General features: G+C 41.5%; 1 protein-coding gene across 2 annotated transcripts in view; it reads left to right on the top strand.

The window, feature by feature from the left end:
* The window catches only part of grk5 (G protein-coupled receptor kinase 5), a 35,827-nt gene that overhangs the window by 10,505 nt on the left and 9,192 nt on the right, over positions 1-16,130 (top strand). Inside the window, exons 4-12 of one of the 2 annotated variants that reach the window (XM_060908565.1) lie at positions 886-963; positions 2,049-2,149; positions 5,865-5,957; positions 6,089-6,152; positions 7,185-7,325; positions 7,414-7,604; positions 7,696-7,733; positions 11,304-11,393; positions 14,176-14,384. In XM_060908565.1, coding sequence (XP_060764548.1) covers positions 886-963; positions 2,049-2,149; positions 5,865-5,957; positions 6,089-6,152; positions 7,185-7,325; positions 7,414-7,604; positions 7,696-7,733; positions 11,304-11,393; positions 14,176-14,384 — 1,005 coding nt within the window. The remainder of the gene's footprint in view (positions 1-885; positions 964-2,048; positions 2,150-5,864; positions 5,958-6,088; positions 6,153-7,184; positions 7,326-7,413; positions 7,605-7,695; positions 7,734-11,303; positions 11,394-14,175; positions 14,385-16,130) is intronic. The other variant, XM_060908566.1, reaches the window with a different exon arrangement.

A 16,130-nucleotide genomic window follows, 5' to 3' on the forward strand; every position in this document is an offset into this window, starting at 1 on the left:
CACAGGGCTGACACATAGACACAGACAACCATTCACACTCACATTCACACCTACGGTCAATTTAGAGCCACCAGTTAACCTAACCTGCATGTCTTTGGACTGTGGGGGAAACCGGAGCACCCGGAGGAAACCCACGCGGACACGGGGAGAACATGCAAACTCCACACAGAAAGGCCCTTGCCGGCCACGAGGCTCGAACCCAGACCTTCTTGCTGTGAGGCGACAGCGCTAACCACTACACCACCGTGCCGCCCTGACAAACATCTAAAAAAAAAAACTTGACCATATTAAAAATTACACATCATTTAAACCTGTTTATGTAGTGCGGCCACTGTACAAGTCCCTGTGATGTTACTATATGGAGAAACTATTTACAGCATACATTAATATAAACCTAGGATCTCTGTCTAAGCAGCTGCTGACCAATCAGAATTCTCATCTCATCTCATTATCTGTAGCCGCTTTATCCTGTTCTACAGGGTCGACTACGGGCGAAAGGCGGGGTACACCCTGGACAAGTCGCCAGGTCATCACAGGGCCGACACATAGACACAGACAACCATTCACACTCACATTCACACCTACGGTCAATTTAGAGTCACCAGTTAACCTAACCTGCATGTCTTTGGACTGTGGGGGAAACCGGAGCACCCGGAGGAAACCCACGCGGACACGGGGAGAACATGCAAACTCCACACAGAAAGGCCCTTGCCGGCCACAGGGCTCGAACCCGGACCTTCTTGCTGTGAGGTGACAGCGCTAACCACTACACCACCGTGCCGCCCCCAATCAGAATTGAGCACTGATAAAGCAATATTATAAACAATACCAAGGTTAATCATTTAGCTAGCTGTTGAGGTCTTTGCCTTTGCTTGTTTTATTCAGGAAGAGCATGAGATTATACCAGCTGAGGAATGGAAGAGCTATGGGAATGAAATTATTTCAAAGTATCTCAACACAGAGGTAAACAAATCTAAATGAGTAACATACTGCAATAAATGTACTTTTTTTAATTAAAAATGCTCATATTGTCCAACACAATAGTACTGAACAAGTAATACCCGGGGTTAAATTGGATCTGGAGAGCTCCTTTACCTTTAGCGTATCTAAACAGGAAGCTTTGGTAAGATATAATTTTATTAAAATGTAAATGATAGTGATAGTGATAATGACCAACAAATTGAAAAGTTGAAGTCTGGCCATCCAATTGTATTTGGAAAGGAAAGTAAGTGTGAAGACGAGAGTCCAATTTCAAGATGTTTTATGTACTGACTTGGACTTTTCTTGCACTTATTGGCTATTTCAGCCTAGGGCATTGGTCTTGCTAAATATGGTCTTGTTCTTGACCAAGAGTTCAAAATAATCCAGTGGTCTAGGAAACTGGATATTCATTGGCATAATGTATGAATGAAGCCAACTAGTTAAGAAAGAGGCATAACCTTGAAAAGAATTTGGTGGTTTTCAGTCTCAAGCTTGACTTGATCTTCCTGAACACATGGCCTTGACTTATTCTTGAGTAATCCTGGTCTTGGACTTGTCTTGGACTTGCCAATGGCGGATTTGACTGCGGCCCTAGCAAATAGAGCATACATGAGCTCATAAACTCCCATGATTGGTTAATGTCACGTTGATTGATGGGGAAAGAGTAACGCCATCCCTCAGTCCCAAAGAGTTTTAATGTCTGGAACCTGAACTCGCATTCTCCTGATGATAAAGCAAACACTTTTCCATTGTACCACTTGGCTTGGAAGCCTCATGGCTTTGATATCAATGTTCAGAACTCTATATAATAACATATACATTAAGTGGTACTCTTGGAAAAAGTAGAGCTTTCCTCAATCCTTATTTAACTCCTGGTAACACCAATGCTTTGATGTTATATTGATTTCAAATGGAAAATGTTGTCAGCATGTTGAACCTAGGTTTGAGAGGATCATAGCAGATGCAAATACAATTTCCATAGTTACTGTATATATAAAGATTACTAGACTGACATCCATACATCTCTAGTCTTATGTTGGTTTATATTAGCTTATGTATATGTTCAGTCTCCTCAATTTGTGCAGGAGATACTAGATAACCATTGGGAGTTATGCAAGCAGAACCTGGAGCTTGACAGTTCCTACGGTCTCTTCAGTGACTGCAGAAAGTGAGTTTCTTTCTGCAGGAAAAAGTGTCTTGCTTTGTACAGTGGATATAGAAAGTGTACACACCCCGTTAAAATGATAAGTTTTTCTGATGTAAAAAAATGAGACCACGATAAATAATTTCAAACTTTTCCCAACTTTACTGTGACCTATAACCTGTACAATTCAACTGAAAAACAAACAAATCTGTTAGGGGGGAAAACATCTTTTTAAAAATTAAAAAAACATACAGTAAGTTGATTGCATAAGTGTGCACACCCTTAAACTAATAATTTGTTGAAGTTTAGAGAGCTGCTGCCATTGTTAACCTGCAAAGCTGTCTCACTTCATACCTGTGGTCAACTATACAGCAGCTGTGTGCGTAGCGCCATGTTATACGGTTCTGAATGTTGGGCACTCCGAAGAGATGACCAAAAACTTCTTGAGCGTAATGAAAGAGCCATGCTTTTATGCATGTGCAATGTCAAAAGAGGAACACGAATTAGCATGTCTTCTCTTCTGCGGATGCTGAACCTCCGTTGCCTTGACAATCTCCTCAGATGCAATCGTCTCCGTTGGTTTGGACACGTCCAACGCAGTAATTCTTGGATCAACAGATGTACTACCTTGGAAGTTGAAGGAGCGAACAACCGTGGCCGACCTCGAAAAAGCTGGAAAGAATCTATCCATGCTGACTTGAAGCTATGGAATATCACAGAGGAGGCAACTTAAGACCGTGCTGAATGGAGAGCTCTGCTGAAGACTGCTAGTCATACACATGTCTGACGTGTCAACTGATTCAAAACGGATAGAGAGAGAGAGAGAGAGAAGAAGAAGAAGAGCACCTTTTGATTTAATTACAGCATTCAGTCTATTTTGGGTTCACACCTGCCATCAATTAAAATGACTCCGATTAACCCCAAATAAAGTTCAGACATTTACTCAGTTGCATCCTCCAGCAAAAGCCAGGGTTCACAGAGAGCTTACAAAGCATCAAAGGGATCTCATTGTTGAAAGGTATCAGTCAGGAGAAGGGTACAAAAAATTTCCACGGCATTAGATATACCATGGAGCACAGTGAAGACAGTTATCAAGAAGTGGAGAAAATATGGGACAACGGTGACATTACCGATAACTGGACGTCCTTCCAAAATTGATGAAAAGACAAGACGAAAACTGGTCAGGGAGGCTGTCAAGAGGTCTACAGCAACACTGAAGGAGCTACAGGAATTTCTGGCAAGTACTGGTTGTGTACTACATGTGACAACAATCTCCCGTATTCTCCGTATATCTGGATTATGAGGTAGGGTCACAGAAAAACATCCAGACCCGGCTAAATTTTGCAAAAAAAAAATACATCAACTCTCCCAAAAGCATGTGGGAAAATGTGTTATGGTCTGATTAAACCAAGACTGAACTTTTTGGCCACAATTCCAAAAGGTATGTTTGGCGCAAAAACAACACTGCACATCACCAAAAGAACACCATCCCCACGGTGAAGCAATGTGGTGGCAGCATCATGTTTTGGGGTTGTTTTTCATCAGCTGGAACAGGAGCTTTAGTCAAGGTGGAGGGAATTATGAACAGTTCTAAATACCAGTCAATTTTGGCCCAAAACCTTCAGGTGTCTGCTAGAAAGATGAAGATGAATTTCATCTTTCAGCATGACAATGACCCCAAAAAAGTTTTGGAACGGCCCAGCCAGAGCCCAGACCTAAATCCAATTGAAGGTCTGTGGGGTGACCTGAAGAGGGCTGTGCACAAGAGACGCCCTCGCAATCTGACAGATTTGGAGCGCTTTTGAAAGGAAGAGTGGGCAAATATTGCCAAGTCTAGATGTGGCAGCCTGATAGACTCCGACCTAAAAAGACTGAATGCTGTAATTAAATCAAAAGGTGCTTCAACAAAGTATTAGTTTAAGGGTGTGCACACTTATGCAACCAGCTTACTGTACTTTTTTCCCCCCTTAACAGATTTGCTTGTTTTTCAATTGAATTGTACAGGTTATAGGTCACATTAAAGGTGGGAAAAGTTTTGAAATTATTTATCGTGGTCTCATTTTTTGCATCAGAAAAACCGGTCATTTTAACAGGGTGTGTACCAGTGGCGGCTGGTAGTCTTTCAAACAGGGGAGGCTGGTCGGTTACGATATTTCCAGATTTTAAAAGAAAAAAGAAAAAACACGTCAATTTTGCCCATACTCTTGCCTCTGATCTGGCTGATTGTTGGCAGGGTCACAAACTGTGAAATAACAGGTTCTTTTGGCCCATTAGCCTACTGTCCAATATACATGATGGTGGTGTTGGGGGGGGGGTATATTTTAACATTTTATATTTTAAAATTGTGGCATGTTGTTTAAAAATTGATCATTATTGAAAGCAGCTCTTTGTCAGGAACCTCAGCAGTAACAGCAGAGAGTTCTGGAATAGGCACAAGCACTGACCTTGGGGAGCCAAACATAGAGCTGGGTGCCGCACATTTCATTCAATGACACTTTCCCTATATTTTACTTATTTTGACGGAGAAATGTTTTATTGACAATTTTGATAACCCTTCACTTTTAATCCAGGTCTGTAGTGTGAAATGTTCTCGGCTGTGTTTTTGTTTAAAAATGTTTTCCAAATTGTAGCTGTGTTTAATTCATATCCAGAGAAATATATATTCCAATATAATATACTCAGCATAAACATTTTAAATAGATTCTATATTTTTGGTCCATCCATGACATATTACTAAAGTAGCCTATTTACTGTTGTTGATGTGGGTCACTTGCTGTTAGCCAATTCACTTTCTCGTACCAGGAGAGCTGAAAGGAACGAGTATTATTCCCTGCCTTTTTCACCAAGTCAATTTGAGGCGTTGGTCTACCCTGCTCTTTAATTTTAATTTTTTCCTCGAAAGGAAGACTGGCAAATGGCTTCGCCAAAATTAAATCAGCAATGCTCGGCATCCGTGCGCAGCTTTCTTGCTAGCTGACTAGCCCCCTCAAGTTCAGGTTCAGTCACTCAAATAAACAAAATTTCTGGAACTGAGATAGCAAACTTGACAACACTATATTTACAATGAAAATATATACAAACTAAAAAAGCTGGTAGAAACCGTATGTAATGAATGAAATCGAAATGTAAGCTGATCTCTTACAATACACCACAGCACTTGCGAATCCGCATGGGACTGAACTGAAATTCACCGCTGCCTGTCTATATTTGAAACGAGCTGTCAATCAAAGAAAATATCCGGCCGCTTTCACCAATCACCAGTCTCCTCGCGGAAAGCTTTGCCATGTCCCGCCCACTGTGAGGCTGGGAGTCCGGTGGGCGGGCGTTTTCGCAGTATTTGTCCAATAATCGTCTTCCATTTTGATATTGAAAAGCGCATAGCTCCCAAATGCCATTGAAGTGCACTGAGGCTGGGCTGCATCGCGCTGTCACGAGGGGGAAAAACTCACGCACACATTAAAGTTATAAGGGAATGATTTCGCACTGTAGTTGGGTTGAGCACATATATTTCTATGATTCCGGATCTGAAATAGCAATGTTATAAGGTCGGCTATAACATAAGCCTAGCGCAATTCATCCTACACGATGTTCGTCATTTTTAGAGGAGGCTGAGCCTCCCTCGTTGTCTTAGAGCAATCGCCCGTGGTGTGTACACTTTTTACATCCACTGTAAGTGTGCTCACAATGATCTCTTATCGATCATGACCACGTATTTACCTCTTGGGTTTTGTTGTTCCAGAGCAATACATGACTATTTAAGCAGAGAGCCTTTCAAAGATTATCAGAAGAGCATGTATTTTGACCGTTTCCTGCAGTGGAAGATGGTTGAAAGGTGAGAGATTTGACCACACAAAAATCTGTCCTCTTTTAGGAAAATTATGTGAAATGTATAGCGAAAGATGACGTACGGTAGCATGTCCTTCCATACAGGAAAACAAGCTAAACACACATTTCTGCCCACAGAAACCCAGTCACAAGGAACACATTTCGGGAATATCGGATTTTGGGAACGGGAGGTTTTGGGGAGGTAAGTATACAGTCATTTAAAACAGCAAGAGATGTAGATGAATGATGAAACTTTAATTTAAAGGAGACATAATTATGAAAAACTCACTTTTTTCAGTGCTTGTGCACATGTATTTGGGTATCTGGAGTGCCTACTAACCTGCAAACTCTGAAATAAGACAAACAAGTCAATTTCTTTTGAGACGCCAATTTCAGAAAATGTGTTTTCAACATGCCGTTCAGATTTGCCTCCCCTTTCTATGTCACAAGTCGAGCTCATTAGAATCATCCCGCCTCCTCATCTGAGGATCTCTACTCATGGTTTGAGAACTACCTTTCTGAATGAATATTCATGAGGAAAGTGCCACCTGACTGACTGGTGGAAGAGGGGGGTGGGGTAAGCAGTGGCTCATTATCATTTAAAGGAACAGGCACTCAAATCAGCCATTTTGAACAGGGCTGTTTAGATGGGGGGGCACGGTGGTGTAGTGGTTAGCACTGTCGCCTCACAGCAAGAAGGTCCTGGGTTCGAGCCCAGTGGAGTTTGCATGCTCTCCCTGTGTCTGCGTGGGTTTCCTCCGGGTGCTCCAGTTTCCCCACAGTCCAAAAACATGCAGGTTAGGTTAACTGGTGGCTCTAAATTGACCGTAGGTGTGAATGTGAGCATGAATGGTTGTCTGTGTCTATGTGTCAGCCCTGCGATGATCTGGCGACTTGTCCAGGTTGTACCCCGCCTCTCGCCTATAGTCAGCTGGGATAGGCTGCAGCTTGCCTGCGACCCTGTAGGACAGGATAAAGCGGCTAGAGATAATGGATGGATGGATGTTTAGATGGGGTGAGAAGGGAGCTGTGATGCTTTATCCTTGTGGTATTTTGACCAAAGCATGTCACTGACATTTCATTAAGACCTCAGGGAACCGTGTCAGCTTGTGCAAAAGGGGTATTAAATGTCACCTTTAAACAGGTCGGAGTGAAAAGCAATCTGTCTACAGCATGTCAGTACTAAATATCAAAATGAAGCTACATGCTATTCATCTAATATTTCATACCTTAGGTATGTGCATGTCAAGTTCGGGCATCAGGCAAAATGTACGCCTGTAAGAAACTGGAAAAGAAGCGCATCAAGAAGCAGAAGGCAGAAATCTTGGCTCTCAATGAGAAGCAAATCCTGGAGAAAGTGAACAGCAGATTCGTGGTGAGAATTCATACCATATTTCAAAAGCAGCGGTAAAATTGTCAATTTCTTTTCTTTAAGAAAGTTATTCTGGGTTTGTGTGCAATAGATCAGTTTAGCTTATGCGTACGAGACCAAGCAAGCTCTTTGCCTGGTGTTGACACTAATGAATGGAGGAGATCTGAAGTTTCACATATACAAGATGGGCATTCCAGGATTTCCCAAGGACAGGGTGCAGTTTTATGCAGCTCAGGTCCTTTGTGGTCTGGATCACCTTCATCAAAACAATGTTATTTACAGGTATGTGGCTTCGACAAGCTTAACTAAATGCACTTTTTTTTAAAATTGACTTCGATCTCTGGAAGTATAATCAATTTCAATTTAATTTCAGGGATTTAAAGCCTGAAAACATCCTCTTGGATGATAACGGTTAGTGCATCCACCCACACAGGAAAACACTAAGGCTACGTTTACATTAGACCGTATCTGTCTCGTTTTCTTCACGGATGCACTGTCCGTTTACATTAAACCACCTGGAAAAGCCGGGAAACGGGAATCCGCCAGCGTCCACGTATTCAATCCAGATCGTATCTGATCCGGTGCTGTGTAAACATTGAGATACGCGAATACGCTGTGCTGAGCTCTAGCTGGCGTCCTCATTGGACAACGTCACTGTGACATCCACCTTCCTGATTCGCTGGCGTTGGTCATGTGACGCGACTGCTGAAAAACGGCGCGGACTTCCGCCTTGTATCACCTTTCATTAAAGAGTATAAAAGTATGAAAATACTGCAAATACTGATGCAAATACTGCCCATTGTGTAGTTATGATTGTCTTTAGGCTTGCCATCCTTCCACTTGCAAGTGGTAAGTGATATGCGCTGGGATCACACACACAGCGGCTCAGTCCCGAATCGTGGCTTGTGCACTTCACTCGCGTGCTCTGTGAGCTGCGCAGGGCCGGAGTGCGCACCCTCCAGAGGGCACTCGCTGTTCAGGGCGGAGTGATTTGGAGCGCAGGATGCCTGCGGAGCCGAGCGTGTCCGTGTATTGGTGTTGCTGTGTGCACGGCTAACGGTTTTAGTGTAAACGCGAATCGTTTTAAGAACGTTAATCTGATGATCCGCTGATTCGACGTAATGTAAACGTAGCCTAAATATGTCATAAGGCACAAATCATCTTCCATATTGTATAATTAAATAATATTGGCTGGCGTTTAGTGATATATCAGATATATTCCATTCAGCTAACATGATATTGAACGAGTCGAAGATGAGTTCGATATCATGCTAGCTGACTGGAATATATCTGTTATACCAGGAAAAAAAGCCAGCCAATACTGTTATTATTATTATACATACACATTCTTTTCAGGTGTTCAACGCTTCTTTCTCTTTCAAAATTCTCTCAAAATCTTCCGTATTTAACGAAGCAAACCTGGCAGCCATGTTTGTTTACAAATTGTCACAGTCACTCACTAGCGTGGAAGTTTTACACTACCGTTCAAAAGTTTGGGGTCACTTTGAAATGTCCTTATTTTTGAAAGAAAAGCACTGTTCTTTTCAACGAAGATCACTTTAAACTAATCAGAAATCCACTCTATACATTGCTAATGTGCTAAATGACTATTCTAGCTGGTTTTCGGTGCAATATCTCCATAGGTCTATAGAGGCCCATTTCCAGCAACTCTCACTCCAGTGTTCTAATGGTACAATGTGTTTGCTCATTGCCTCAGAAGGCTAATGGATGATTAGAAAACCCTTGTACAATCATGTTAGCACAGCTGAAAACAGTTTAGCTCTTTAGAGAAGCTATAAAACTGACCTTCCTTTGAGCAGATTGAGTTTCTGGAGCATCACATTTGTGGGCTCGATTAAATGCTCAAAATGGCCAGAAGAATGTCTTGACTATATTTTCTATTCATTTTACAACTTATGGTGGTAAATAAAAAAAAAGTGTGATTTTTCATGGAAAACACAAAATTGTCTGGGTGACCCCAAACTTTTGAACGGTAGTGTATGTCTCTGATGTGGGACGTCATGTTGTCTTGACAACCGTCCAATATCGTAAGCCATATTCAACGCTCATTCTCCATTGGGTAGAGTGACGTAATACACGTAGGATAAGCGATATGCTAATAATATTCCATGCTATCAAACCAAATGAATGAAACCCACTAGAAGGGAATGGAACACACGTTTTTATTCCATCGAAAAACTGTCCTGTATGTATAATGATATGTTTTATTAAACAAAACATTATTTCGTGACCTGGCGACTTGTCCAGGGTGTACCCCGCCTTTCGCCTGTAGTCAGCTGGGATAGGCTCCAGCTTGCCTGCGACCCTGTAGAACAGGATAAAGCGGCTAGAGATAATGAGATGAGATGAGAACATTGTTTCGTTTCTGTTTTAAGCCTCCACTTGCTGTTTTGCTCACAGCATGCCTTATCTAGACTCATACAAGGAAATAATGGCCTGTACATTCTTGAATTGTGTGTGTGTGTGTAGTTTTTACCTGCTTACATTCTATTTTAAGGTTCAGGAACAATTATTTGAATGCGTTTCCTCCATTAAATCTGATTCACAGTCACTGCTCTCATGTAACTATTAATTAAAAGTTCCAAGAAACTAACATACAAGGAAACTGTTTTGTGATAAATATAGTACTATACCACAGCACTACTGAATTCTCAAATCTGATTGGTTAGAAGATGTGTCCATAAAAGAAATCATGTGTTTATATTAATGTGCTGGTTCTAATGTTATATAGAAACACAGGGACTCGAACGGCACATAATCAAAGCCTAATAATAAACGAACCTAAAAAAAATGTTGTTATTGAACAAATATAACTACAGTACTGCGCAGAAGTCGTAGATACATGTAAAGAAATGCTGTAGACCAAAAAAATTAATGAAATAAAAAAAAAGAATGAAATATGTTCCGACATTAAAAAATACTATGCTGTTAATAAACAGCAGTAAGCTATAATAAATGAAACAAAGTCAATATTTGGTGTGAGACGACCCTTTGCTTTAAAAAAAAAATAGTAGTCTCGGGTACAGTGAGTGAAGTTTTATAAGGAAAAATAAGGAGCTGTAGGTTTTACTGAGCATCTTACAGAACCAGCCACAGTTCTTCTGGACGCTTTGACTGTCACGCTCGCTTCTTCATTTTGCACCAAAACCCAGCAGCCTTCATTATCTCATCTCATCTCATTATCTCTAGCCACTTTATCCTGTTCTACAGGGTCGCAGGCAAGCTGGAGCCTATCCCAGCTGACTACGGGCGAAAGGCGGGGTACACCCTGGACAAGTCGCCAGGTCATCACAGGGCTGACACATAGACACAGACAACCATTCACACTCACATTCACACCTACGGTCAATTTAGAGTCACCGGTTAACCTAACCTGCATGTCTTTGGACTGTGGGGGAAACCGGAGCACCCGGAGGAAACCCACGCGGACACGGGGAGAACATGCAAACTCCGCACAGAAAGGCCCTCGCCGGCCCCGGGGCTCGAACCCGGACCTTCTTGCTGTGAGGCGACAGCGCTAACCACTACACCACCGTGCCGCCCAGTGTAGAAGTCATAAAATAGAAATCTATAACAAAGTTTGTATGAAAGAAAAAAAGGGTGCTGAAGACTTTTGCGCAGTACTCTGTGTATAGTGTCTATATGGTGACATTTTCTGCAAGGACATGGAAGGAGTCTCCAGTGTCAATGCTTTGTAACAGGACAAACACTTCACGACATGCTGTTTTAGCAAAGTAATCAATTTCAGGATGGTAACAGTAACTCAGATTTGTGTCAACCGTCCGATCATGGATTATTTTCTTATAACAGAACATTCTGTTGTGTTTTATTAAAAAAAAAAAGGTGTGCATGCACATTGTTATTTATAAATGCAGAGCATTCCCTAAAGATTTACAGCTATTTGTTTGAAATGTGTAAAACATTTATTTTCATATATTTATCATGGGGCTTTTTCTGTAGGTCACATACGCATATCTGACCTGGGCTTGTCAGTAATCGTACAGGAAGGACAGCTCATTCGTGGCAGAGTGGGAACGGCTGGATACATGGGTATGTCATGCTGTCATCAGTAAATCACAAGACATACTTAGCATGCTGACAGGGTAAACAATAGGCCACATTCTTATCTTACAGCTTTTGTCATACACATGTATTTAAAATGTTGGCGAGACATCAGCAAGGATTACATGAAAACTGCTGATGCTAGTTGACTTGTAATCGCATCTATATAATCCTAAGATAATTTTAAAACTTTCATATGTAATACTGAATTTTTTTTATTGTTCTTGTTATTTACAGAGTCAAAATCTATGTAGACCAAAGTATAAACATAATCATGATTCAGAGTCTTATATAAATATAAAAATGCTAATTATTTAAATTTACAAACACACCTTGAAATTAAAGTCATGGTTATTATTATTATTATACCACGTCAGTGTTGATCACAAGGTGTTTTATAAAACAGCAGCTCATTAACAATAGTGTCATTTGCAAGGATGGTTGCATATTTAACAAGTGTTGCCAAGCAAAACAAACCTCAGCTGGCAGCACTTATTTTATACCTATATGTTGATAATGGTAAGATTTATCACTCATCAGCTGTCATGTTACAGCCCTATGAAAATCCATGACCTTGAGTTTGACATTTCAGAGTCATTCAAGGTCAAAGGTCATGGTGCCAAATGAAAGCCCATATGGAACTTCCTATAAGTTGATGAGGGTAAACATCAGCCCACCATCAACCGTTTTCAAGTTATAGCCCTCTGAAAATCTGTGACCTTGAGTTTGACCTTTCAAGGTCACTCAAGGTCAAAGATCATGGTGCCAAATGAAAGGCCATATGGGAGTTCCTATATGCTCATAATAGTAACCATTTGTCTATCGGCAACCGTTTTTGAGTTATATAATGGAAAATATGTTATTTTGACCAAAAGGTTGACCTTTCTGGTGACCTTGACCCAATTACCCCCAAAATTTAATCAGGTAATCTACGGACCATTGCCCACCTACCCTGAAAATTTGAAGTCAGTCGGTGCAACCGTCTAGACGCTAGACTGTTAACAGACAGATACACAAACAAACAAACAAACAAACAAACGGCAAAGGTCATGGTGCCAAATGAAAGCCTGTATATGACTTCCTATATGTTGGGTGATGATAAACATCTCTCTATCTCTCACCCTTTGAGTTATAATGGAAAATATGCAAATTTTAGCAATGACCTTGACCCCCCCACACACACACACATTTGACCCCCAACTGCTAAGAAAACTATGAGAGATACCCATCATGTAGCATATCAACGGACACAGAATTGAAAGATGAACATTTTGGATTTGGTTTGAAGTAAATATGATGAATATGAAGGAAGATATTGCAAAAAAAAACAAAACAATTGTGACCTTTTTGGTGACCTTGACCGGATGACCCGCAAAATGTTGGAGGTTCTATTTGAGACCAATGCCCATCTATCCTGAAAGTTTCATGAAGATTGGTCCAGCCGTTTTCCCGTAATGTTGCAAACAAACAAACCCCACCAAAAACAATACTTCGCCTCCTGGTGGACTCCATCCCAGGCGAGGTAATAAATTATGGTTTCTATAGTAACCAAGTAATTCACAAGAACTTGTATGGCCAATGCTCCACATAATCCAAGACTTTTTACAAACCTGTTATTCAATAAAGAAAAACCTATAAGCATTGTTCCACCATGGGAAAGTCTTCAAGACAAACTGTTTCTTGGGAACAAATTCAGACATAGTTTTGTTCTTATTACTTACTTTACTTTTTACTTTTTCTATCCGCTTCTACTCTGAGGTGTCGCAGGGAGATGTAACCTTCTTTCTGCGGCAAGGCTGGCGGCTTGGAGGGCGGACATGCCATAGTCTCCTAGTGTCTTTTACCCCACTGATCTATCTCCTTCTTGGTCTTCCCCTGGCTCTAGAGCCAGAGTGTCTGGAATTGTAGGCACGGGTAGCTGGCTGATTGGTTGGCATCCTGATAAGATGGCCGAACCATCTTTGTTGTTATTAACTTGATGAAAAAGTGAAGGGATGACTGTTTATAGATGTTAACGTGTAAAAGCCAACAGGGACTAATTTGCTCTGTGGATACTGCAGAACATTAAATGTAACTATAAATGGATAAATAAGCGCAATGTGTCAAAAAACAACAGAACAACAGAAATAAAATAAACTATATGGCCAAAAAAAAAAAATATGGACACCTGACCATCACACCCATATGCGGGTTTTCCACAAAGTTGGAAATGTAGAATAATCTAGAATGTCTTTATATGCTGAAGCATTACAGTTTTCCTTCACCGGAACTAAAAGGTCCAAACCTGTTCCAGGATGACAATGCCCCTGTGCACAAAGCTAAGTCCATGAAGACATGGTTTGCCAAAGTTGGTGTGGAAGAACTCGAGTGTCCTGCACACAGCCCTGCACACTTCAACCCCACTGAACACCTTTGGCATGAACTTGAATAAGGGCCTCCTCACCTGATATCAGTGCCTGAACTCACTAATGCTCTTGTGACTGAATGAACGCACTGAATCCCCACAGCCACACTCCAAAATCTAGTGGAAAGCCTTCTCAGAAGAGTGTAGGTTATTATATAAGAGCAGAAAGGGGAACAACTCATTGTTAATGCGCATGATTTTCAAACGGGATGTTCAATCCTTAGATTTCTACATAGTTTTAGTTATATACAGTATGTAGCTACTTCCGAATGAGCTCTTATTGGAAAATAATCACCTCCTGCATTGCTAACACACTATATTAAACCTTACGTTATATTTTATATATCCGTCTATTTGTCCATGCAGCTCCAGAGGTCATTAGTGGCAAGTACTACAATGTCAGTGCTGACTGGTGGGGACTCGGCTGTCTGATCTACGAGATGACCGCAGCGACGCTTCCGTTCCGTGAACGCAATGAGCAGCTGCCCCGCAAGGAGCTCGACAAAAGAATCCTGGAAGCCAAAGAGCGCTACGGGGTCAGGTTCACAGGGGACACGAAGGATATCTGCCAAGCGGTATGAACACCTCATGAAGCCTGTTGATTGTTGTAGGTGTCACTTTAAAAGTGTCGAGTAACAAAGTACAAGTACCAATTTGCAAGTACAGACCACGCCCTCAACTCAATGACATGGTGAGCAGGGACTTTTCACAATGGGGTGGCCAAGTTAGATCCAGTGACTTGATTGGGGTGGCAGTCTAGAGTGGGACAGAATATTAATCATCTAGAGCAGGGGTTTTCAAAGTGTGGGAGAGTCAGCACCCCCTCAGAGAGCAAATAAACAACAGCGCCCCTTACAATTTTTGTTGTTGCTATACTTAATGTTCCATTCGTATTTAAAAAAAAATGGTTGTTGTACACATTTTTTTTTCTTTTACACATTTTAAACATCTGTGCTTTTGGAAAACATCTTTTTTTTACACATTTAAAACATGAGCTTTTTTAAAACCTTTTTTTTTTTTTTTACACATTTTAGACAGGTGGCACGGTGGTGTAGTGGTTAGCGCTGTCGCCTCACAGCAAGAAGGTCCAGGTTCGAGCCCCGTGGCCGGCGAGGGCCTTTCTGTGCGGAGTTTGCATGTTTCCTCCGGGTGCTCCGGTTTCCCCCACAGTCCAAAGACATGCAGGTTAGGTTAACTGGTGACTCTAAATTGACCGTAGGTGTGAATGGTTGTCTGTGTCTATGTGTCGGCCCTGTGATGACCTGGCGACTTGTCCAGGGTGTACCCTGCCTTTTGCCCGTAGTCAGCTGGGATAGGCTCCAGCTTGCCCGCAACCCTGTAGAACAGGATAAAGCGGCTAGAGATGATGAGATGAGATCTTGTTTTACACATTTTAAACATCTAGCATCGTTAGCTAGCACCTCTTGGCAGACAACACACTGTGACAGTGGAGCATCTTCAGATCCAGTCCATGAAAATCCAAACTTTAAATAATCGTGGTCATACTTCCTTCTCTTTTTGCTTGGCCCAGACTCCGTCTCCTCACTCACTGTAGCTTTAGGTACTAAAAATCGATCCATTTTGTCTCTGGCAAAGGCTAGCTGAAGTTCGCTAAATGTCCGCAATAGTAACTTATTCTAGTTTATTTTTCCTCACGTTGCGCCCCCCCTGAAGAACTCTGGCGCCCCCTAGGGGAGATGCGCCCCACACTTTGAAAAGCCCTGATCTAGAGAAAACAATCGTTAGATCAAATGTTGTGCAACTGTTAAAGTGTAGTGGAGGGCGTCCAGTTTCATGCAAATAAGCCCATCACAGCAAGATTAAGTTCAGTTCATTCATTTTTGCATATTAATAATGTCTTACTCTGCTGGCCAGAGTGGTGGCCATGTGTCACCCTTAGTTCCACCCATAACCGAAGCGTGATTGGGCTGGAATACTGTGTGGCTTCTGCTTTGCACTAGACAGCCAGGCCAGCCACTAAATAACAATAAAGGTGTTGTTGAATTAAACAGGGAAGAGCTTATAGGTGTGGGAACTTCGTCACTAATTGAGAGAGAGAAATTATGGCAAGTTATCTAGGAATGTGGAAAATCTAGAGTGGCCTTTCTCATAAATTCCACTTATTTCCTAATGCATGTATGAATTGAACTTACAGTATACTACTAGTATTACACTTTTGAAGACTCGATTCCAGTATAGTACTGTACTCTGTTTACCATTTTACATGGCATAATGTTGAATTTACTGACCACAAATACGGAGTCAAGTAGAATTTAAGTCAAGCTCTACTTTTACGAAGGGAAAGTTCGTCACTGGCTTCT

This window comes from Neoarius graeffei, chromosome 25 (genome assembly GCF_027579695.1).
Source record: "Neoarius graeffei isolate fNeoGra1 chromosome 25, fNeoGra1.pri, whole genome shotgun sequence".
In the NCBI taxonomy this organism is placed as follows: Eukaryota; Metazoa; Chordata; class Actinopteri; order Siluriformes; family Ariidae; genus Neoarius; species Neoarius graeffei.